Source organism: Aquarana catesbeiana, linkage group LG05 (assembly GCF_042186555.1).
Source record: "Aquarana catesbeiana isolate 2022-GZ linkage group LG05, ASM4218655v1, whole genome shotgun sequence".
In the NCBI taxonomy this organism is placed as follows: Eukaryota; Metazoa; Chordata; class Amphibia; order Anura; family Ranidae; genus Aquarana; species Aquarana catesbeiana.
Window position 1 is genome coordinate 112,661,333 of NC_133328.1, and position 25,580 is coordinate 112,686,912.

Consider the following 25,580-nt stretch of genomic DNA (forward strand, 5'->3'; position numbering starts at 1 on the left):
ATATACAGATGGATATTGTTTTTTTTAGAGAAGAGAACAAGTAATTAAAGGATCTCGACACTAGACCAACTTACATTAGTAATCCAACATCCCCATCAAGGATTTGGGGCTTATACACTTATGGGGCTCATTTCCTACAGAATGACTGACTTTCATCAGGTCTACAAACAGTCTATGAGGATAATGGGGGAAAATAGAACTTTTTTTGTTTCTAAAAATGATTGTACGTTCGAGAGGAACATACTTTTTTTTTATTCGAATAAATATTCATGAGAAAAAGGTAATATTATAATTAAAAATCAATGAGGAACGAAACATCTAAATTCTAGGTGTTTATTATACCCATTAATTATTTATTATGAGACATAAGAGAGAGTTGATTGGTTAATATTGAGGACAATGAACAGCAATAGGGTTTTAAACCTAGACGAGGCTCCTAAACAGCTCCAAAGAAGAGTCTTTTGCTTTTTATTCTGGCCACATCTGCACCATTTTTAATACAATCATCTATCCAATCCAATCGCTTTAAGCTGGCCATACATTATACAATTTTCTTGTTCAATTTCCTATAAATGTACCTTTAACTATGTAGTGCAAGGGCCTGTCTGATTGCATACAAATTGAAAGTTTTTATATTTGACCTCCTATTATATGGTTTTGGTAAATCTAGAGGAAAGGTTCATGAGAAAATTGTATAATGTATGGCCAGCCTAAAGCTCACTAAACACGATACATTGTAGAATCTGATTGTACAATCTCCTTTAGATCTACCAACAGCTATGTAGTATAGGGGTCTGCCTGATTGGATGCATATTTATTGGACAGTTTAGGTAGGTACCCATATTTCATATTAGTTTTGGTAAATTTAAAGTTGAATGTACATTGGTTGTATGGTCAGATTGGAACATGTATGGTAAATCTAAAGCCAGCCATAGACGAATCAAAATTCGGCCAGTTCAGCAGGAACCATCCAAAGTTTAATCCATCTATGAGTGGACTGGCTGGTTGTATTAAAGTCGATCTATCGATCCGAACCAGCCCGTTTTTTTTTTTTTTTTTTGTATGATTACTGCTTTATCAGCCAGCAGTGATTATTATATTCTGATGGTGGGGGAACCTCCCGCTGTCAGAATACAATAGCACAGCGGGAGGGATTCCCCCATCAACACTGACTGTACTGATGGGGGAATCAATCCGTTTTCTTTCCTGCAACCCATGGTACATTATATAATAACCCATACATTATACAATTTTCTTATTCAATTTCCTTTAGATTTACATTCAACTTTGTAGCGCAAGGAAAAAAATGTGCTCAAAGCAAACAGGTATTATTCCATATTTTGATACCTACATCCTAAAAGCATCATTCTATTGGGAAGAAGTACAGGGCAGCAGGATTGTTCTTGGTACCAACAAGGACATTACAACTAGTAAAGGTTAAAAAAAATGTCATTTTTATTACAAATATCATAATAAAAAGTTTTTTTAATATTATATTTGTAATAAAAATGACATGCTATTTAACATTTACTTGTTATAATGGCCTTATGTAGTGCAAGGGCCTGCCTAATTGCATACCAATTGAAAGTGTTTAGGTTTGAACTCCTATTCTATGATTTTGGTAAATGGAAAGGAAACTTGTATAATATATGGCCAGCATTAAGCTAGGTTCACACCTGAGCGTTCTGTCAACATGCGCAAACATGTGCCGTGCCTGTGATGCCATTTATTGTTAATAGTGTTGGTAGGGGGCGCTATTCATGGCATCCAAACTTGGCAAGCAGATGCGCAATTTCACATGCATCAAAACGAGCAGCAAACGCATCAAATTATATGGTAAAAAAAATTTGCAAAGCTCAACGCCCAAAAAAGGTACATAAGCTACTTTGACGCAATTTTTGTGCATAGGGCAACCCATTGAAATGAATGGGCTGCCCTGAAAAAAAACAGCCCAAAAAAGTGCGCAAAAATGTGCGTAAACCTAGGCTTAATCAGCTGCCTGTCTGAGACAATTATTCTGTGCAACGCCAATTGTAAATGTATTTGTATCCATCCAATAATGTCAAAAGTTTATTGGGAGAAGCAAAAAAAAAAAGCAATCACATCATTATTGCTTGGAGCGATCATCTTTAAAACAATCAGAAATTTCCAAAAACGAATCCTCGTCCCTTTTGCGTTTACATAACTTAATCTGACAAAACTGGCTAAAAGTGATTAATTAGGTAGTGACAAATGATCAGCAGTTGCTGGATTGGATTAGAATATTGAAATGATGATTTTTCCATCTCATCGATCAGCCTAAAGAAGACAATTCTGGTAATAGCAGATTTGGCTGTAAGTCTTGGGATTAGCAGTGATGTAGGGATGACCAGCAACATTGGCCGTAGCAGGTTGTTCAGAAAACTACAGACTACTTCTCCACCAGCTGTTGGATGGAGGAGCCCACTTACCTTGCTGCTCATTCAGTAGCTGCTTGGAGAAGTTCACCGCTCATCCAGACCATCCATCCTCAGGAAGGAGGCTGCCAGGAAGCGTACAACACAAAGCAGAAGAAAGTTGACGCCGTGCTCGCTGCCCGTGCAGGTTACATGAGTGCTGAGTCGCCGGGGAGCGCTGCCAGTGATGTTTTCAAATCTGCAGACAGAGAGGGAAAGGGATGGCTGAGGATGGGAGGGAGGCAGAAACGAGGAGAGAAAGATGTGATCACAGCCCGTGGCGACACGAGTAGGATTTGCTAAAAATAGCATCTCAATAGAGGGAGGAAGAGGCTGGCTGAGCCAACAACTGTGGATCGCTTTCACAACAAGAGCACGGCCGGTGAGGCTGGGAGCGCCCGCATGCAGTGCGCAATGTGACCCAGCTTCACCGCCAGTGGTCTGTAGCTTCTGGGCTTCACCGGCCTGGGCAATCTTAGAAGGGCACATTAGGCATTATTGGGGGCAGTTTATAATGCGAATGAGTGAGACTTCACATCCAAAGGTACCCAATGTCATTACAAGGCTACTGATTAGGTGACCATGTCCTGCAGCACAGCATGTTTCTGATACCACTGACTGGCTGATATTTAATCTGCTGCTCTAGGTGCATCGTGCTTGGTACACTGCAACAACAGGTCACAGGAGCCGTGTGCCTGGGTATAATTAACAGGGGAGGATGCTGCTGTCACCTGTGTGCAGAGAAGAGACACACCATAAACCAAGGGGGTCTTAAAGTAGGGCCAGATCTAGCCTGTCTGATCTCGGGGTGCAGTAAAAAAAGTCAGGGGCATATTGTCAACAGTGTGACAGAGATGCAGGGAACCAGTATTCCCCCGTTCACTCACCGCACTTCTGTACCAAGAGTCACAACCCTTAAATAACGTCTGACAGATAGTACAGAGGCAGTGCAGAAGTGAACTGAGAACACTAGTATGTATTAGGCTGTCATTAGATTAGAATGATTAAACAGAACCTATGCCCCCCTTATATCCCTCCTTACATCAGGAGTCCACCATCAGAGTTCCCCCTTACATCAGGTGTCCCAATTAGAGTGCTCCTTTACATCAACTGCCTCATCAAAATGCCCTTACATCAACTGTCCTGAAATGACATGCCCTTACATCAACTGCTTCCATCAAAATGCCTCTCTACATCAAATGTCCCCATCAGAGTCCCACTTACATCAATCGCCCCCCATCAGAGTGACCCTTACATCAACTGCCTCATCAGAATGCCTCCTTACATCAACCGTCCCCAACAGAGTGCCTCCTTACATCAACTACTCCCATCAGAGTGCCTCCTTACATCAACTGCTCCCATCAGAGTGCTTTCTTACATCAACTGCTCCCATCAGAGTGCTTCCCTACATCAAAAGCCCCCATCAGAGTCCCACGTACATCAATTGTCCCCATCAGAGTGCCTCTTACATCAACTGCCTCCTTACATCAACTGTTCCCATCAGAGTGCCTCCTTACATCAACTGTTCCCATCACAGTGCCTCCTTACATCAACTGTTCCCATCAGAGTGCCTCTCTACATCAAATGTCCCCATCAGATTCCCACTTATATTAATTGCCCCCCCATCAGAGTGTCTCTTACATCAACTGCCTCATCAGAATGAACCCTTACATCAACCGTCCCCAACAGAGTGCCTCCTTACATTAACTGCTCCCACCAGAGTGCCTCCCTACATCAAATGTCCCCATCAGAGTCCCAGTTACATCAATTGCCTCCATCAGATTGCCCCTTACATCAAAATGCACCCTTACATCAACCATCCCCAACAGCATGCCTCCTTACATTAACTGATCCCATCAGAGTGCCTCCCTACATCAAATGTCCCCATCAGAGTCTCACTTACATCAATTGCCCCCATCAGAGTGACCCTTACATCAACTGCCTCATCAGAATGCCCCCTTACATCAACCGTCCCCAAGAGAGTGCCTCCTTACATCAACTACTCCCATCAAAGTGCTTCCTTACATCAACTGCTCCCATCAGAATGCTTCCCTACATCAAATGTCCCCATCAGAGTCCCACGTACATCAACCGTCCCCAACAGAGTGCCTCCTTACATCAAATGTCCCCATCAGAGTCCCACGTACATCAACCGTCCCCAACAGAGTGCTTCCTTACATCAACTGCTCCCATCAGAGTACTTCCCTACATCAAATGTCCCCATCAGAGTCCCACGTACATCAACCGTCCCTAACAGAGTGCCTCCTTACATCAACTGTTCCCATCACAATGCCTCCTTACATCAACTGTTCCCATCAGAGTGCCTCCTTACATCAACTGCTCCTATCAGAGTGCCTCCCTACATCAAATGTCCCCATCAGATTCCCACTTACATTAATTGCCCCCCATCAGAGTGTCTCTTACATCAACTGCCTCATCAGAATGCACCCTTACATCAATTGTCCCCAACAGAGTGCCTCCTTACATTAACTGCTCCCACCAGAGTGCCTCCCTTCATCAAATGTCCCCATCAGAGTCCCACTTACATCAATTGCCCCCATCAGAGTGCCCCTTACATCAACTGCCTCATCAGACAGCCCCCTTACATCAACTGCATCATCAGAATGCCCCCTTACATCAACTGTCCCCAACAGAGTGCCTCCTTACATTAACTGCTCCCACCAGAGTGCCTCCCTACATCAAATGTCCCCATCAAAGTCCCGCTTACATCAATTGTCCCCAACAGAGTGCCTCCTTACATTAACTGCTCCCACCAGAGTGCCTCCCTACATCAAATGTCCCCATCAGAGTCCCGCTTACATCAATTGTCCCCATCAGAGTGCCCATTCACATCAAATGCCCCCATCAGAGTCTACCTTACATAAATTGTCCCCATCAAGTCATGGAGTAGTGGATGCATTCTCAGAGATGAACTAAAATCTGTAGGGGGCACAGCCCACCCCAGCACCCCCCCCCCCCCTAGATCCAGGCCTGTCTTAAACGGGTGCCCTAGTCAGAACTACCTACCTGCTACCATGGCTTTTATTTTTATCCTCCCCTTCTGTCTTATGTCTTCATGCACACGGGTAATTTTTGCTAACTCTCCTTTCCTCCTGGCAGTAGTGTTTTAGCAAATAAAATGCTTGATGCTTGTAAATGCATGTAACACATTTAGGCACATTTAGGAGCATCATGAGCTTAGGCGTTAATTTATTTAATTGGCCAAAATAATCATTTATTCTGGCCATTGAAATGAATTAATGCTCAAGCGCTAAATGCGGCTATCGTTAACGTGCAGTTAACATACGTTTACAGGCATCAAATGTTTTTTCTGCCAAAATGCTAGTGCTTCTGGATGCATGGCAGTGTGTTTTTTTGTCTCTAAACACCTATGTGTGGATTGACACATAGGCTAACATGAAGGGGTGTTTAGAGGCAAAAAAAAATCCAGACGTCCCTCATGAGCAGCGTTAAAAACATTCAGTGTGCATGAGGCTTTAGTCTGGAAATTTAAATCAAACATGGTAATTAGCATTTCTGCCCTGCAGTACTAGAGTCCCCGGTTCGATTTCTGGTGAGGACGCTATCTGTTCCTCTGCTAAGCTACAGTGCCTTGAAAAAGTATTCACACCACTTGAAATTTTCCACATTTTGTCATGTTACAACCAAAACTTAAATGTATTTTACTGGGATTTCATATGATAGACCAACACAAACATAATTGTAAAGTGGAAGGAAAATGATAAATGGTTTTCAAAATGTTTTACAATCAAAGCATTTGTATTCAGCCCCCCTGAGTCAATACTTTGTAGGACCACCTTTCGCTGCAATTACAGCTACAAGTCTTTTTTGGGGATGTCTCTACCAGCTTTGCACATCTAGAGAGAGAATTTTTTGCCCATTCCTCTTTACATTATAGCTCAAGCTCTGTCAGATTGGATGGAGAGCGTCTGTGAACAGCAATTTTCAAGTCTTGCCACAGATTCTCAATTGGATTTAGGTCTGGACTTTAATTGGGGCATTCGAACACATGAATATGCTTGGATCTAAACCATTCCATTGTAGCTCTGGCTGTATGCATTGTCCTGCTGGAAGGTGAACCTCCTCCCCAGTCTCAAGTCTTTTGCAGACTCTAATGCTGCGTACACACGGGCAGACTTTTCGACCAGACTGGTCCGGCGGTCTTTCCAACGGACTTTCTGATGGACTTCCGAAGGAATGGACTTGCCTACACACGATCACCCAAAGTCCGATGGATTTGTACGTGATGACGTACGACCGGACTAAAATAAGGAAGTTGATAGCCAGTAGCCAATAGCTGCCCTAGCGTCGGTTTTTGTCTGTCGGACTAGCATATAGACGAGCTGATTTTTTGACCGGACTTGAGTCCGTCGGAAAAATTTGAAACATGTTTTATTTCTAGGTCCGTCGGACTTTTGGGAAAAAAAAGTCCACTGGAGCCCACAAACGATCGAATTGTCCGACGGAGTCTGGTCCGCCGGACCAAGTCTGCCGGAAAGTCCGCTCGTGTGTACGCGGCATAACAGGTATTCTTCCAAGATTGCCCTGTATTTGGCTCCATCGATCTTCCCATCAACTTTTACCACCTTCCCTGTCCCTACTGAAGAAAAGCATCCCCACAACATAATGCTGCCACCGCTGTGTTTCATTGTGGGGATGGTGTGTTCTGGGTGATGTGCAGTGTTAGTTTTCGGCCACACATAACATTTTGCTTTTAGGCCAAAAAGTTAAATTTTGGTCTCATCTGACCAGAGCACCTTCCTCCACATGTTTGCAGTGTCCCCTGCTTGGCTTCTCACAAACTGCAAACAGGACTTCATATGGCTTTCTTTCAACAATGGCTTTCTTCTTGCCACTCTTCCATAAAGGCCAGATTTGTGGAGTGCACGACTAATAATTGTCCTGTGGACAGGTTCTCCCCCCTGAGCTGTGGATCTCTGCAGTTCCTCCAGTGTTACTATAGGCCAGTGGCGGCTGGTGCTCAAAATTTTTTGGGGGCACAAACAAACTGAAAAATTCTGAAAAAAAAAACCATCAATTGCTGCCTCACTGTGCCCATCAAACGCAGCCACTGTGCCCATCAAATGCTGCCACTGTGCCCATCAATTGCTGCCACTGTGCCCATCAAATGCTCCCACTGTGCCATCAAATGCTCCCACTGTGCCCATCAAATGCTGCCACTGTGCCATCAAATTCTCCCACTGTGCCCATCAAATGCTCCCACTATGCCCATCGAAAGCTGCCACTGTGCCCCCCCGTCTGCCATCTGCCCGGCACTTACCCTGTCTAGGTGGGGCAGTGGGTGATGACGGTGGGCGGTGTCCTCCATGCTCCTCCATGTCCTCGATGTCTTCATCTCCCATCCTCTCCTCCCGTCCTCTCCTAAGATTGGATGCCTGATAAGCATCCAATCACAGCGCCTGTCCTTTCAGCCAATCAGGTGACAGGTAACAGACCCAAGCACCTGATTGGCGGAGAGGTGGTTCAGTGTTAGAAAAGGGAATATTCATTTGCTTTTCTAACACAGCTGGGTGAACTGCGAGTGCCAAGCATGGCACTAGTTGTCTACTTTTGTTGATGCCTATTAGAGCCTATGGCTCTAATCAGGTGCTTCAAAAACACCCCTGCCACTGTAATTCAGGCACCCAAAATGTTCCAATAAAATACTCCGCTTCAGGTGAGTAATTAGCAGTCCATTTACCAGACACTTGAAGGTGAAGGTCCTATCACAGCTCATCTGCATACCACAGGAAGAAGAGGATCCGCAATTTGCTGCACTTCTTCAACCTTTATTACATATTCCATAAAATCATCACAGTGTGGGATACAGCTGAAGGTAACGAGTTTCTCAATACAGCTAGTGCTTACTCATAACCTCTTATCCCCAAGTATGGGTGGCATATTTCATCTTAGCCCATACAATATTATGAGTATATCCACTTGCCACCCAGGCCACTCATGTTGTGAGTGCCGCCCGTCTGCTGGCAATTGCTATCAACAACTTGCATGCTTTGCAGCTTTTCCTCTGCTCATTCCTTTCCGTAACTTTAAATTTATAAGGACTACATATCCCATGGTACCTTGCTGCCTCCAAGAAGACATGATATGACGTGTTATCTGTACTTAAAAGGATAGTTCACCTTTACAAAAAACCTGCCTATGCAGGTGAGGGATGTTTGTAGATGAAAACAAACTGCAGCTCTGACTACAGATGAATAATACCCTTGCTATAGGTGTAGGTCATTTACATACCTTATGAAGTGTGACTGGAATACTCCCACATTGTATTAGACATTGCTAAATACTCCCAGGACATTGCTAAGTGAGGCCTAGTCATCATGACATCACCCCCACCATCACATGAGCAAACTCTTTCTCTGATTCAAACCCCCCCCCCCCATATACTCTCTCTCTCCCCTGATACAGTAGCTCTGAGCTCAGCATTTGAGAGCTCACTCCTGTGTTGGTGGAGGTGAGCAGTGATGACTAGGCCTCACTTAGCAACGCCCTGGGAGAATTTCAGTCAGGCTTCATAAGGTATGTAAATGGCATACACCTATAGAAGGGCTTTATTCATCTGTAGTCAGAGCTGCACAGTTTGCTTTTATCTACAGATGCCCCTTATCTGCATAGGCAGTGTTGTGGTAAAGGTGAACTATCCTTTTTAAAGGCAGAACCCTTTCTTTAGTTTTGGATAGACTTGAGAGAGATTAGACCCCCTGTCAGTTTTTATTGCTGTCTGTGCCCCCATTAGGGAGATTCATCCTCTCTATTTTTCCTGTTAACATTAAAAATGAAAGTACAAGAAAATCCCAAATATCGGGCTGTCCTTAGGAAAGTAATAGAGGGGAATTCTTCCAATGGGGGCACTAGTTCTTATGGCCTGGGAGTCCCCAAGGGATTCCCCTAATTTGCAGGGATTTCCTCTCACTTCCTGTTTTGGTTGTGACAGGAAGTGATGGTAAATGGCAAAAAATAACAAAGTGACAACACTCTATCCAAAATGAATTTTAAAAAATGCCGCCTATAGTTCTAATTTAATCTGTCTCATGTAATATAGAAGGCAGGCTCTGTGAAATATGTGACACTGCACTTCACAGGGCATAATGAATATTTGTCACACAATTCAAGGAAGTAAATTATTATTATTATTATCATACAGGATTTATATAGCGCCAACAGTTTGCGCAGCGCTTTTCAACTTGAGACAGTACACTTACAATACAAATCAATACAGGAGGGATCAGAGGGCCCTGCTCGTTAGAGCTTACAATCTAGAAGGGAGGGTCAAGTTGAAACAAAAGGCAATAACTGGGGGGTGAGCTGATGGAGAAAATGAAAAAACAGTTGTTGTTAGGTGTGGGTAGGATAGGCTTCTCTGAAGAGAAGGGTTTTCAGGGATCGTCTAAAAGCTAATAGAGTAGGATATAAGCGGACAGATTGGGGTAGGGCATTCCATAGGATTGGAGAGGCTTTGGAAAAGTCCTGGAGGTGAGCATGGGAGGAGGTGATGAGGGAGCTAGAGAGCAGAAGGTCCTGAGAGGAATGAAGAGAACGAGCAGGTTGGTATTTAGAGACTAGGCTAGTGATGTAGCTGGGGGCTAAATTGTGGATGGCTTTGTACGTAGTTGTTAGTATTTTTAATTTTATTCATTGGCCAAGCAAAAGCCAGTGGAGGGATTGACCGAGAGGGGTAGCAGAGACAGAGCGATTGGTAAGGTGGATAAGTCTGGCAGCAGCATTCATGATGGATTGAAGAGGTGATAGACTATGTAGAAGTAAGCCAATGAGAAGGGAGTTGCAGTAGTCGAGGCGAGAGGTGACCAGCGAGTGAATTAAGAGCTTTGTTGTGTCATTGGTTAGAAACGGGCATATTTTGGAGATGTTGTGGAGGTTGAGGCGGCAGGATTTTTACACTGATTGGACGTGGTGCTTAAAGGAGAGTTCAGAGTCCAGGACTATACCTAGAACCTTGGCATGTGGGGATGGGCTTATAGTTGTGCCATCGATTTTGACAGAGAGATCAGGGGAAGGGACATATGGGGTAGGACAAATTATAAGTTCCGTTTTGGATAGATTGAGTTTGAGGAAGTGGTGTGACATCCAGACTGATATATCTGATAGTAAATTAGTGATACGTGAGGAGACAGAGGGAGTGTGCTGAGGGGTAAAGAAATAGATTTGGGTGTCGTCAGCGTAGAGGTGGCATTGGAAGCCATGGGAGGCTATCAGCTGACCCAGGAAGGAGATTGAAAATAGGAGAGGTCCAAGAACAGAACCTTGGGGGACCTCAACTGAGAAAGGAAGAGGAGAAGAAGAAGTAGAGTTGTAGGAAACACTAAAGGTGTACAGTCACGGAGACCAAAGGCGTGGAGTTTTTTTTTGAGGAGGGGGTGGTCAACTGTATCAAAGGCAGCAGAGAGGTCCAGGAGTAGGAGTACAGAATAGGGATGAGCCGAACAACCCCCCCCCCCCCCCCCGGTTCGGTTTGGTTCGGTTCGGTTCGCAGCAGAACTTGCGAACAGGCAAAAAATTTGTTCGAACACGCGAACACCGTTAAAGTCTATGGGACACGAACATGAATAATCAAAAGTGCCCATTTAAAACTACTCACGGCTATTAATGAATTGTCGGTCTGACAATACACATAAAAGTTAATTGATAAAAACTGCATTGGATTTCCCCACAGGGGAACCCTGACCCAAAATAAAAAAAAAACTTGTGGGGGTCCCCCTAAATTCCATACCAGGCCCTTCAGGTCTGGTATGGATATTAAGAGGAACCCTCACGCCAAAATAAAAAAATGGTGTGGGGGTCCCCCTAGATTCCATACCAGGCCCTTCAGGTCTGGTTTGGATTTTAAGGGGAACCCCGCGCCAATTTTTTTTTTTTAAATGGCGTGGGGTCCCCTCAAAAATCCATACTAGACCTTTATCCAAGCACACAACCTGGCAGGCCACAGGAAAAGAGGGGAGGCGAGAGAGCGCCCCCCCTGAACCGTACCAGGCCACATGCCTTCAACATTGGGAGGGTGCTTTGAGGTAGCCCCCCAAAGCACCTTATCCCCATTTTGATGGGGAGAAGGGCCTCATCCCCACAACCCTTGGCTGGTGGTTGTAGGGGTCTGCGGGCGGGGGGCTTATCGGAAACTGGAAGCCCCCTTTAACAAGGGGACCCCCAGATCCCGGCCCCCCCTGTGTGAATTGGTAATGGGGTACAAATGTACCCTACCATTTCACAAAAAGTGTCAAAAAGTTTAAAAAACACAAGAGACGGTTTTTGACAAGTCCTTTATTAATTTCTTCTTCTTACGGCTTCTTCTTCCATCTTCTTTCTTCTGGTGTTCTTTTGGTGTTCTTCTTCTTCCTCCATCTTCTTCTTCATCTTTTTCTTATCCACCTTCTTCTTCCTCCGCTCTTCTCGTCCCGCATCTTCCTCCAGGCTTCTTCTCCGCTCCGTCCGCACGATCCCGCCCCCCTCTGACAACACGGGGAAAGCCACAGGAAAGTCCCGTGAATTCCCCATGCGCCAGAGGAGGGCAGGGTCAGAAGAAGCCAAGCGTCACACGGCTGAAGACTTCCACTGAGGTGAATCGTGCGGAGGGAGTGGAGAAGGAGCCTGGAGGAAGATGCGGGACAAGAAGAGCGGAGGAAGAATAAGATGGAGAAGAAGAAGATGAAGAAGAAGATAAAGGAAGAAGAAGAACACTGAAAGAACACCAGAAGAAAGAAGGTGGAAGAAGAAGCTGAAAGAAGAGGAAATTAATAAAGGACTTGTAAAAAACCGTCTCTTGTGTTTTTTAAACTTTTTGACACTTTTTTTGTGAAATGGTAGGGGTACATTTGTACCCCATTACCAATTCACACGGGGGGGCGGGATCTGGGGGTCCCCTTGTTAAAGGGAGCTTCCAGATTCCGATAAGCCCCCCGCCTGCTGACCCCCACAACCACCGGCCAAGGGTTGGGGGGATGAGGCCCTTCTCCCCATCAACATGGGGACAAGGTGCTTTAGGGGGCTACCTCAAAGCACCCTCCCAATGTTGAGGACATGTGGCCTGGTACGGTTCAGGAGGGGGGGCGCGCTCTCTCATCCCCCCTCTTTTCCTGCGGCCTGCCATGTTGCGTGCCCCAATAAGGGTCCGGTATGGATTTTTGGGGGGACCCCACGCCATATTTTATTAATTATGGCGTGGGGTTCCCCTTAAAATCCATGGATTTTGAGGGGGACCCCCACGCCATTTTTTAAAAAATTTTTGGCGCAGGTTTGCCCTTAATCTCCATACCAGACCTGAAGGGCCTGGTGCGGAATTTAAGGGGACACCCACGCCATTTTTTTTTAATTTTGGTTCGGGGTTCCCCTGTGGGGAAATCCCATGCCATTTTTATCAATTAACTTTTATGTGTATTGTCGGACCAACAATTCATTATAGCCGCGAGTAGTTTTAAATGACTTTTTTTCCTTTGAAATGTAATTTTGCTGTCAGACTGTTCTAAACATTGGGAAACGTGCACCCCTTTACAGGCATACTATAGACACCCCCCAGGTACGAAATTTAAAGGAATATTACACTTTTATTGTTTCACTTTAAGCATTATTAAAATCACTGCTCTCAAAAAAATGACCGTTTAAAAAAATTCTTTTTGCATTGATACATGTCCCCTGGGGCAGGACCCAGGTCCCCAAACACTTTTTATGACAATACCATGCATATAAGCCTTTAAAATTAGCACTTTTGATTTCTCCCATAGACTTTTAAAGGGTGTTCCACGGCTTTCGAATTTACCGCGAACACCCCAAATTGTTTGCTGTTCGGCGAACTGGCGAACAGCCGATGTTCAAGTCGAACATGAGTTAGACTCGAACTCGAAGCTCATCCCTAGTACAGAGTAGTGTCGATTGGTTTTGGCCGTTAGTAGATTGTTTGTTAGTTTTAAGAGAGCAGTTTCTGTGGAGTGTTGAGGACGAAATCCAGACTGAAGGGGATTAAGAAGGCTATTATTAGCGAGGTGGATACTCAGTTGGTTGTAGACCAGACGTTCAAGGAGTTTGGATAAGAAGGGGAGCTAGGAGATAGGTTGTTAAGATTGGATGGGTCCAGTGAGGGCTTTTTAAGTATGGGTCTGACAAGTACATGTTTTAGAGAGTTGGAAAAGATGCCAGAAGAGAGGGAGAGATTGAAGATGTGGGTTAGAGAGTGTAGCATAGAGCCAGAGTGTGAACTTCGCATTTGTAAGGGAACAGGATCCAGAGGGCAGGTGGTAAGGTGGACATTAGCAAGTAGTTTAGCAACCTCGTTTATAGTGGTGGGGTTGAAAGAGGGAAGTAATAATTGTGCCTGTGGGCATGAAGTGTAAAGCGTTGAGGGTATCGGAACAGTAGAGATCTCCTCACGAATTGTATCAATCTTTGAACTTTGAAGTGATTGGCGATCTCCTGGGCAGTGAGTGAGTTGGCGGGTGGAGGCGGTGGAGGACGAAGTAGAGAGTTGAAGGCAGAGAAGAGTTGGCAGGGACGGGATGATGAGTTGCTTATGAGAGTGATACAAATGGTCTGCTTGGCAGTGAGGAGGCTGGAATTGTATTTTTGGAGAGCAGATTTATATTGGTTGAAATCTCTCTGAGACTTATGCCACAGGCGCTCGTGAGCACAACTATGTTTTTTCAGACTTCTAGTATCATCTGTTTGCCAAGGTTGAAGGGGTCGGGGCCTGATTCTGTGTGTAGTGAGGGTGGCCATTGAGTCCAGTGAGGCTAGAAGTGAAGCGTTGTAGACAGAAGTGGCTAGGTTGGTGCAGGATAGGGGTGAGATTTTGTCGTAGAGGTTGTCGATAGCAGAGTAGAGAAGAGAAGGGTTGAGATGAATAGGTTTCTGCGGGTAACTTTTAGGCGGTTGGAGGGAGAGGAGGTGGAGGAGAGGGAGAGAGTGAAACTAATAAGATGGTGATCAGAGAGAGGGAATGGATAGTTGCATGAGAGGTTGCATGGAGTGCAAAGGTGAGAGAAAACGAGGTCAAGGGTATTGCCTTCAGCAGGGCAGGACTTAGGGTGGTGGGGGCCCCTGGGCTTGAGTCACTTTCGGGCCCTACCTTCTATACATGTGCACAGCTCTATAAAACAGAAATAGAATAGGATAAGGTGCGCCAGACTCAGTGCAGTATTAAAGAACTTCTGTTTAATTGGACAAGACAAAACAGCCAAATGGCTACTCACAAAAGTAGATAATATATAAGCGTATAAGTGGGGGATACTATACTGGTATTCGTCCTGGGTCCACGATAAATAAAAGCAATAAAAATGGATAAAATGATAATTACCGTATTTATCGGTGTATAACACGCCGGTGTATAACACGCACCCCAAGTTTAGGAGGGAATTTTAAGGAAAAAAACTTTTAGGAGGGAAGTTTAAGGAAAAAAACTTACATTTAAATGCCCATCAATGCAGTCTTATCAGTGTCCATCAGCAGCCTTGTCAGTGTCATTGCAGCCTTGTCAGTGTCAGTGTAGCCTTGTCAGTGTAGCCTTGCCCCAGTGTCATTTGCAGACTTGTCAGTGTAGCCTTGCTCCAGTGTCATTGCTGCCTTGTCATTGCAGCCTTTCAGTTTAACCACTTGCCGCCCGCCCTATTACATAATGACGGCGGCAAAGTGGTTTGATAATCGTGATCGGACGTCATATGACGTGATCAGGATTATCCGCTATTGCGGGGGCGCGCACCACGGCGATCGGGGATGACACTTGTCCCTCGGACACAGCGCATCTCCGATCAGGGCAAACAGCCAATGAAATGGCTGTTTACCCATGTGATCGGCTGTGTCCAATCACAGCCGGTCACAAGTATAAACACTGTGGCGGTTTCCAGGGATCTCTCCTTCTCTCTCCTCACACACCGATCGTGTGTGTCTACTGTCTGCACAACACGAACCCCCCCATCAATAAAGAGAACCTGTCACAGCCCATCAGGATCTGTCACAGCCCATCAGGATCTGTCACAGCCCATCAGAACCTGTCACAGCCCATCAGAACCTGTCACAGCCCATCATCAGCACCGGTACCGCCATCAACACAGCCACTGCCATCAGCACCGCCACCGCCATCAGCACTGCCACCGCCATCAGCACCGCCACCGCCATCAGCACCGCCATCGGTACCATCTGGATCTGACAGCCCATCTGTCACACAGGCCGCCATCAGTACCATTAGCGGTACCGCTATTAGTACCGCCATTGGTAACATCTGAATCTGACAGCCCATCTGTCATAGCCCATCTGTCACACAGGCCCGCCATCACTACCGTCGCACAATCCTGCCATAAGTACCGCCAAAAGTACCACCATCATGTCATAAAGAGTTTATACACCTGAGGAGGCATATAACATCCTTACCATGTCAGATGATGAGAGCAGCGGGGAGCTTTCATTATTCGATTCTGGTTCAGAATACGAGCCAGTGGAGGGTAGCGGATCGGAGTCCGAGTCAGCGGAGCAAACCGCCTCTCCTAAAAGAGTAAGGAGATCAGGACCGAGATCAGAAAACCTGCCTACCACCAGCAGCGCCAGACCCCAGGAAGAGGAGCCCAGTACAAGTACTAGAATTGCACATCCAGCCCAAAGAATCCGGGCCCAGTCCTACCTTCCCGATGCCCTGGCAAACCCCTTATGGTTGCCTGCCAACTCAGGATCCGCTACAATCCCCCCTTTCACTGCATAGCCAGGTGTGTAGCCCATCACTTCGAATTTTTCATATTTGGACTATTTCCATTTGTTTTTCCCAGAAGATTTGTTGCAGTAAATGGTGGACCAAACAAATCTCTATGCAGAGCAATTTATTGCTGCCAACCCCAGTTCGTCCTACGCCAGTATGTTCCATTGGCGACGTCTCACACTAGACGAATTCAAATTGTTCTTGGGCCTTACTTTTAATATGGGGCTTACAAAGAAAAATGAACTGCATGCCTACTGGTCCACCCACCCCATCCACAACATGCCCCTATATTCTTCTGTTATGTCCAGGACACGGTACGATAGGATAATGCGTTTCTTACATTTCAATGACAATTCGCAGTGCCCTCCCCAAGATCATCCCAACCACGACAAATTATATAAGCTTCGCCCCCTAATAAATTATTTTACCAAACGATTTTCTGAAGTTGGGTGGCACAGTGGTGTAGTGGTAGCACTCTCGCCAGCAGTAAGAAGGGTCACTGGTTTGAATCCCAACCATGACACTACCTGCCTGGAGTTTGCATGTTCTCCCTGTGCCTGCGTGGGTTTCCTCTGTGTACTCCAGTTTCCTCCCACCCTCCAAAGACATGCTGGTAGGTTAATTGGATCCTGTCTAAATTGTCCCTAGTATGTATGAATGTGAGTTAGGGACCTTAGATTGTAAGCTCCTTGAGGGTAGGGACTGATGTGAATGTGCAATGTATGTGTAAAGCGCTGCGTAAATTGACAGCGCTATATAAGTACCTGAAATAAAATAAATAAAATAAAATTAAAATAAAAGTCTTTATCCCTGACCAAAATATTTGTGTAGACGAATCCCTTATCTACTTTACTGGCCGGCTGATAAGCAGTATATCCCAAGTAAGAGAGCCAGGTACGGAGAGAAATTGAACAAATTATGTGACCGAGCCACTGGTTATGTGTACTCATTTCGCATTTATGAGGGAAAAGACTCCCAGCTCCAGCCCCGTGAGTGCCCCACATACATAGGAACCAGTGGTAAAATTGTGTGGGACCTTGCATACCCCCTGTTCAAAAAAGGTTACCATGTATATGTAGATAATTACTGCAGCAGCTTGCCCCTTTTCCGTCACCTGTATTGTGAAAAAACCCTGGCCTGCGGTACCTTCCGAAAAAATAGGAAGGGCTTCCCACAGAATTTACTAGCAAAACGGCTACAAAAGGGGTAAGCCGCATTCATGAGGAATGAGGAGGTGTTGGCCATGAAGTGGCGGGAAAAAGAAGGATGTTCACATGATGACTACCATTCACAATGACACCTTGGTGGAGGTTCAGAGAAGACGTGGCCCCGTAGTAAAGCCTGAATGTGTCCATGACTACAATCTGTATATGGGGGGGGCTGGATTTAAATGATCAGATGCTGCAACCATATTTGTCAACCCGCAAGTCCAAATATTGGTATAAAAAAGTTGCATTTCATCTGTTTCATATGGCCATGTTCAATTCATTTGTCTGCTATCAAAAATCACCCGAAAACCAACTCATCACCTACCTCAAATACTTTGAAAACATTGTCACTGCCCTTATTTACCAGCAAGGACCCGCCCCAGGAAGCATTCGCTCTGATAGTGTAAGTCGACTTCATGAGCAACATTTTCCCTATTACATTCCCCCCACAGAATCCGGAAGAAGACGCCAAAAGAGATGTTGTGTATGCTCAAGTGGAGGAGCTAGAAGAGATACAGGTTTTTATTGTCCCCAATGTCCCTCCCAACCTGGCCTGTGTATTGGTGATCGCTTCAAAAATTATCACACATCCATCAGATATTAGTTCCCCTTATTAGTAACAGACTGCCATTTCCCCATTTCAATTACCTGTGTGCATCATTTGCCTGCCACCATGTTTCTACCTACCATGTTAACTGACCCTGGCCTGTTTACCGACAATGTCTTTGCCTGCCGTTTTAACCACGTTTCTGACTTCCATGTGCACCGACCTCAGCCTGTTTACCGACGATGCCTTTGCCTGCCGTTTTAACCATGTTTCTGACTGCCACGTGCACCGACCTCGGCCTGTTAAATCGACCATGTTTTTGCCTGCCACTTGGACTGATCTTTTGCCCTTCTACTTCAGTACACAGGGGTCTCACATATGTGAGGGGCTTCAGAATAGCGTTCTGAGTAGAGAAAATCAGTTTTTGGTTTTCTGTGTTCCCAGAACAGGGTCTGGTTGCCCGGAGGCTTCAAAGAGATTTGGGTGGGAGAAGCCTCTACCCCTGTCCCCCTGGCCCTAAGCTTGATGGTCCTTCCTGCTGCCTGGACCAATACTTTGGCTGTGCTGACCATATCGCTGCCTGTAATGACCCAGGACTTTATGGACTGTTTATTTCTGCTGCCTGGACCAATACTTTGGCTGTGTTGACCATATCTCACCCTGCTGCCTCTACTGACTATAGACAGTATTTTTGCCTGGACATCTCTGCCTGCTACCTGGACCAATGCCTGAACTAACTATGGACAGTATTGCTGCCTGGACGATTACTTTTGCTGTCGCTGACCACATCCCTGCCTGCTGCCTGGACCGATGCTCTCCTCTGTGGACCATAAACTACTAAAACCACAGGTAATCTTTTGTTATTTGGTATGTACATGTTATGTATTAGAATGTGTAATTTATGCTCCTAGAACGACTGGAGGTGCTATTTGGATGTTGGGCCTCTGTGTGTGGCCAGGCTGTGTAAAAGTGTCACACATGTGGTATCGTTAAACTCAGGAGGAGTAGCAGAACGTATTTTGTGGTGTCATTTTTGCTATGTACATGCTATGTGTTAAAAATATCTTATAAATACAACTTTGTGTAAAAAAAAAATGCGTTTTCATTTTTTTCCCACGTTTTCTGAATACTTCTGGAAAAAAATGAACCGTTCAAAAGACTCATTATGCCTCATAGATTATACGTTGGGGTGTTTGCTTTCCAAAATGGGGTCATTTTGTGGGCGTTTCCATTGTCCTGGTGCTCCAGGGCCTTCAAAAGGGAGATAGGTCGATGTTAGGCCTCTGTATGTGGCCAGGCTGTGTAAAAGTCTCACACATGTGGTATCGCCATACTCAGGAGGAGTAGCAGAATGTATTTTTGGGTGTAGTTGCAAGTATATGCATGCTGTGTTCAAGAAATAACCTGTCAATATAATAAGTTTGTGTAAAAAAAAAAAAAAAAAGTCTTCATTTTCCCAAGAATTGTGGGAAAAACTTACAACTTCAAAAAACTCACCATGCCTCTTACTAAATACCTTGGAATGTCTACTTTCTAAAAAGGGGTCATTTGGGGGGTATTTGTACTTTCCTTGATTGTTAGTGTCTCAAGAAATAAGATAGGCCTTTAGTACATCAGGTGTGATCAGATGTGATCTATTTTCAGTGATTTGCACCCTAACTTGTAGACTCTATAACTTTCACACAGACTAAATAATATCCACTAATTTGCGTTATTTTTACCAAAGATATGTAGAAGCTAAAAAAAAGTGGTTTTTTTTTCAAAATTTTCGCTCTTTTTTCGCTTATTTCACAAAAAAGAAAAAACCCAGCGGTGATTAAATACCTCCAAAAGAAAGCTCTAATTGTGAGAAAAAAATGATAAAAATTTTGTTTGGATACAGTGTAGCATGACAGAGTAATTGTCATTCAAAGTGTGAGAGTACTGAAAGCTGAAAATTGGTCTGGGCGGGAAGGTGTTTAAGTGTCCTGTATTGAAGTGGTTAAAAATGGCGTCGCCGAAATACAGAGCTGGATGTCCTGAGTATCTCAGCGGCTTTCGGCCGCTCTTGCCAGCTTTCGGCCACTCTCGGCGGCTCTCGGCGGTTTTCATCGGCTTTCGGCCGCTCTGGCCGGCTCTCGGCGCCTTTCGAAACGGGCGGGGCCCCCTATAGGCCGGGGCCCATGGGCTTGATCCCAGTCAAGCCCAATGGTAAGTCCGCCCCTGGCCTTCAGAGTGAGTGGGAGCATGTATCCACTGCTTCAGGTCAAATGGGTGGGAATCTTCACAAAGTAAGTTTTCAAACTTCAAGATCGTTCAGATTAATGGGAGTAGGCTAGCAATAATCAAAATTCAGTGCGGAAATGAATAAATTACCAAAAATTTTGACCATAGATGCACATTAACCTCCTCCCGCCCACGCTATATCCGAATGATGGCTACAGCACGGGCCTTAATTGCCGGGAGGGCGTCAATAGACTTCGTCCTGTGCATGAGCTGCCTGCATGCCCCCTGCAGCGCGTGCGTGGCACTCTCTGTGATCACCGAGTCAATGAGACTCGGCTGATCACAGATAGAAGTCTCAGCCAATGACAGCTGATCACATGATGTAAACAAGAGATCTGTAATCTACTTTTTTTTCCCTCACGCTGATAGCTATGCAGTGCCACCTGCCATTGCCCACCAGTGCCACCTACAGGTGCATATCAGTGCCACCTACCAGTGCCCACCAGTGCCACCTATCAGTGCTGCCAACCAGTGCCCATTAGTGCCTCATCAGTGCCACCTATCAGTGCTGCCTATCAGTGTCATCTACCAGTGCCCATCAGTGCTGCCTATCACTTCCACCGATCAGTGCCCTTCAGTGCCACCCATCAGTGCCCTTCAGTGCCACTCATCAGTGCCACCCATCAGTGCCACCTATCAATGCCCACCAGTGCCACCTCATCAGTGCCCACCAGTGCCACCTATCAGTGCCCATCAGTGACACCTTATCAGTGCCTATCAGTGCAGCCTATCAGTGCCCATCAGTGCCAATCAGCTCAGCCTGTCAGTGCCCATCAGTGCAGCCATCAATGAATGGGAAAAATTACCTGTTTTCCAAATGTTATAACAAACTATGAAACTTTTTTTTTTCTCCAAGTTTTTGGTATGTTTTCATTTTTTTAGCAAAAAATAAAAACTCCAGCAGTGATTAAATACCACCAACAGAAAGCTCTATTTGTGTGAAGAAAATTATAAAAATTTAATTTGGTACAGTGTAGCATGACTGCGCAGTTGTCATTCAAAATGCAACAGCGCTGAAAATTGGCCTGGACAGGAAGGGGGTTTAAGTGCCCAGTAAGCAAGTGGTTAAAATCTGTCAACCACTCACAGATCTGACCCCATGCCACAGTTATGCTATATTCTAAGGGTCCACTCACACTATGCAAATAATGCAGGTTACTGCAATACATATCAGTGTAAAAAAAGCATTACAGGGATTTAGGGGTTATCACTTGTGCTTTGTAGCAGTATGGTTATTGGTTCAGATCAACTAGGACACTATCTGCATGGAGTTTGCACGTTCTCCCTGTGGGGTTTTGTCTAGGTACTTTGGTTTCCTTATGCTCCATAGACATGCTGGTAGGTTAATTGGCTCTTGTCTAAACTGGTCCTAGCGTGTGTGTGTGTGTGTGTATATAGTATGCATATGAGATAGGGACCTTGGATTGTAGGCATCTTTCAGGACAGAAACTGATGTACAATATGTAAGCACTACATAAATTGTAACCACTATATAAATATCTGTAGTAAATAAAAATATGCCTTCTGTAAAGAAAATATTTAATACTGAGCTTTCCAATTGCCCACGATGTTAATCAAAGATCATTTGGCTATACTTCTGTGGATCACAGGAGTGCAGTTCGTTCTGTCGGCTGATGTCATAGAGCCGGTCCTGGCTCAGGAAAGATCACGACCATATGGTCGGAATCAACCTACATGCCTGGAATGGCACCCAGCTTAGCCTCCCAGCAAGGCGCTGAGAGCCTGAGCCAGCCACTTCGGTCCCCTCTATAGCCCAGCACTCCAGGGAGGGCTGGGAGGCGGGGAATCGAGCAGAGAGCCAGTGACTCACAGAGCCGGCGATACCTAAGTATCAGGATTGCTGGGTTTTAAGGCTGTAGTGATGTAGGGGCTGTCAGCTGGAATCACAGCATTCAGAGGGAAATACAGGCTTCTGACACTCCCAAAAGAGTCAGATACTGAATATCCTCCTGGTAAGGTGCAATATAATAAGATTCTGCTTTTGTGGTTAATATTACTTTAAGGTAAAACCTGCCTCATCTCTTATATTGTGGCCTAACCAATCTGCCATGTGTCTTGTCCAATGGTGACAGTGCAGTCACCTGTACTCTTTCTCCTCACTCATCCTCTGACTTCTTGGAAACACCAGTCCAGCCCCAAGTGTCCCAAAGCAAATGCAACATCTTAGGCTAAATGCTACCATGCTGTTTTGCAACTAGTATGCTTGAGAGATAGGAGCCACACTGGACCAGAGATTATGTCAGCTCTGCAGGGCTGGGGCAAAAGGTGTCTGACTCCATGCAATCTTCAGCCAGTCAAGTTTGTGCATGACAATAGCACCATCAATGAGTATCTGTGAAATTAAGGACAGGCTTTGGGAAGCTGTGTTTTTCACCATCGGTGGTTCATCCTTCAGGACACAAGCAGCATTTTGGCTCTTTTTGAAGAGATAACCAGACACACTCCGTGCCCTGACCAGGCACTTGAGGTACAGGAGGAGGAGGAGGACCTGCTGTTGATTCAGAGTCAGCAGAATCCATTGCCTGCTGTCTCCATTGCTGTGAGCCAGTTACAGAAGGTAACAGAGGGGAATACGGGGAAGAAGAGTGTTAGAGTGCTGATAGCGAGGAGTAGAAGGAAATGGGGAAGGCTTCAAGGGGGGCATTGCATTTCTCCCAAACCTTAGGAATTGTACGTGGATGAGATTGCATGGTGATAAGATCCTCTCTGATAACCAACATGCTTGCAATACTCAGACTTTTAAAAGGAGGAGCAGAAGTGGCAGCTGCCTCAGTACCACTTTTCTGTGTTTTTTTAAATCACAGCAGCCAGACCCGGGAGCAGACAGCACATGAACCACATGATTGCTGACTACATCATGCCCAAGGCTGATATAGACAGCATGGACTATTAGGTGTCCAGGCTGGACAAGTGGCCAGAACTTGCACAGTATGCACTGGAGCTTCAGGCATGCCCTGCATCCAGTGTGCTGTCTGAGAGGGCCTTAAGCACAGCATGAAATGTTACTATTGGATTACAAATATGTACAAAACCCCTGCTTTTTTTTTTTTTTTTGAAAGCCTATGGCGTGCATAACACACCCCAAAAAACTTCACCCGGTGCATAAAAAATGTGCACACACATAAAGAGTGAACACAAAAAAGTGCAGACGGGTACACAAGACGTGCCAATTCCCTGATCCCCCGGGGCGTTAGGCTCCAGACGGGGACAAAGGTACTTTACAATGGTCTATCTGGCCGAAACCAGACAGACCCCGTTCTCTGGAAGGTCTGCCGAAACAGACCCACCCAAGTACTAGGCAGGGCTCCCCCGAAGGGAGACCCCGTGGGTTAGGGCGGACGAAGCCAAAAGGCCGTGTCCACCCCTTCCCAAGACTTTCAGGGCTGGCCCGAAGACTCGCCTTTACTCGTCACACAGTGAGACAAACGTGAACAAGACGTGACAAACATAGGATTCAATCAAAAAAAAAATAAATAAATAGAAAGTGGGGAAGGGATAGTGGAGAGGAGAGTGAAAAAGGTGGCCATTGTGTAAAACAATGCCCAGGCCCTCCGGCCAGGAATAAAAAATTCCTCTGGTCCTAGCCAAAAGGCCCGGCCCAAGAGGCAGGTGCTAAAAAAGCGTGTTTTATGGTGTAGTGACCATGGTGCCTCAAATCAAAGTGACTGCCACTCACAGTGATTTTATGGCACCTCTGGGCTGCCACTCCAGGGGCACTACTCCATAGGCTTTCAAAGACCAACCCTGGTCCCCAGCCCAGACCACAGCAGACCCCACCCCAGGCAGAAGGGCATAGAGTTCTGGAAACTTGGTGAGAGCCCTTTACCATCAGGCTTCACCCTCGTTCCGTCCCTCGTACCTAATTACATTCGGGAAATACTGGCCGCTCCCCCGGTGGGAGAAAGGGGAGCCAGCGTTCTCTCCCGAATAACTGTCCGGAGCTAGATCTGCCCCAATCCAGGCCAGAAGGCCAGGGTCCCGACCCTCCGGTTCAGACCCCGTGGTTCTCCGTCCCCATCAGAAGGCTTCCCTTTCGGCTACAAACCGCTCCAGGTCACCTTTACTCCAGCAGGTTTTGCATAGCAACCGCCATCCCATCTCTATCTCGCCATAGATCAGGGACGGAAGCAAGCGCCACCTCCTGGAAACTGATAAGAACAGATACTACACTTGATCTTAGCCAAAAGGCCCTGCTGCTGATGCTAAAATTAAAAAGAAAAATGTATACCTTCTACCATTACCAGCTCCTGCCATCCCTTCTGCCCATGGCTTTTTTTCAGGGGAAACTTGGTGGAACTCAGTTCCACTACCTCTGGCTCAGAGGGGGGCCTGCTCACCACAATCACTTATAAACACAGAAGTCTGGTTTCTGTGTTTACAAGTGACAGCTCTGCACTCTGTGTGTAACCCCCCTGAACTCTGCACTCTGTATGTAATGCAATCTTGGTATTTAATGCCCCTTTAAGACCTTCCTACTGTTCGTGAAATTTGACTGACCACACCCACTATTCGATGTGATTTGGAGGGTGTGTGTGGGTGGAGGGGATTTGGGAGGTCATGGTTGAGTTCCAGCACCTATTGTTTGAGAAAAAAAGCCCTGCTCCTGCCTATTATGCTGCTCACACATTGTTTCTTCAGCTGGTCCTCAGTTGCCAAGTTATTGTTTGCTGCAGGGAAAATACTGCTTTGTATCTCAAATTGTGTGGCCTGTTCCAGTGCTCTGGCCATGCAATGTTTGCACAGCTAAACCTCAGCTGCAAAATGTCTTATGTTTGCTGCAGGGAAAAATCTTGCTTTGTGTTCCAAAGTTTGCTACTTCTTCCAGTGCTCTGGCAGTATAATGTTACCACACAATGTTTCCAAAACTGGACCTCAGCTGTCAAATAATGTTTGCTGAAGGAAAAATTCAGCATTGCACCTCAAAGTTTGCAATCCATTTCAGTGCTCTAGGATTCAGTGCTCTAGGATTCAAAAATATTTGTGATTATTGTCTCTCAGATAATACACTCTAATGTATATATTTAAAGGTAAAACCTGCTTCACCTCCCCTTCTATTGCAGTCTAACAAAGCTGCTTACATACTGTCCAGCCACTGACCAATATTTGTGGCTGTTGTCTCTCAAAGAATGCACTCTAATTTCTATTTCAAATAAAACCTGCCTAGTCTCTCCCTCCTTTGCTGTGCTACTTATATACTCTCCAGCTGTTGAAAAAAACGTTGGTTATTGTTTATCAAATAATACACTCTATTTTCTAGCTTTAGCTTTATTTTGTTTAGGAGTAAACTTTCTTATAGCTTTTAAATCCGTTGTGGCTAATAATTCCACTCGGTACTTCTAAGGAAGCGGTCCATTATCATGAAAAGTTTATGCTTCACGATT

The 25,580-nt window shown here is 45.4% G+C and overlaps 1 protein-coding gene across 7 annotated transcripts in view; it reads right to left on the minus strand.

Annotated features, from left to right (window-relative positions):
* HDAC9 (histone deacetylase 9) overlaps window positions 1–2,730 on the minus strand; it is an 872,451-nt gene extending 869,721 nt beyond the window's left edge. For all 7 annotated transcript variants that reach the window (XM_073630072.1, XM_073630070.1, XM_073630071.1 and 4 more), the window contains exon 1: window positions 2,451–2,730. In XM_073630072.1, the coding sequence (XP_073486173.1) occupies window positions 2,451–2,462 (12 nt within the window). In that variant the 5' untranslated portion in view covers window positions 2,463–2,730. The remainder of the gene's footprint in view (window positions 1–2,450) is intronic.
* Between the last annotated feature and the right edge of the window lie 22,850 nt (window positions 2,731–25,580).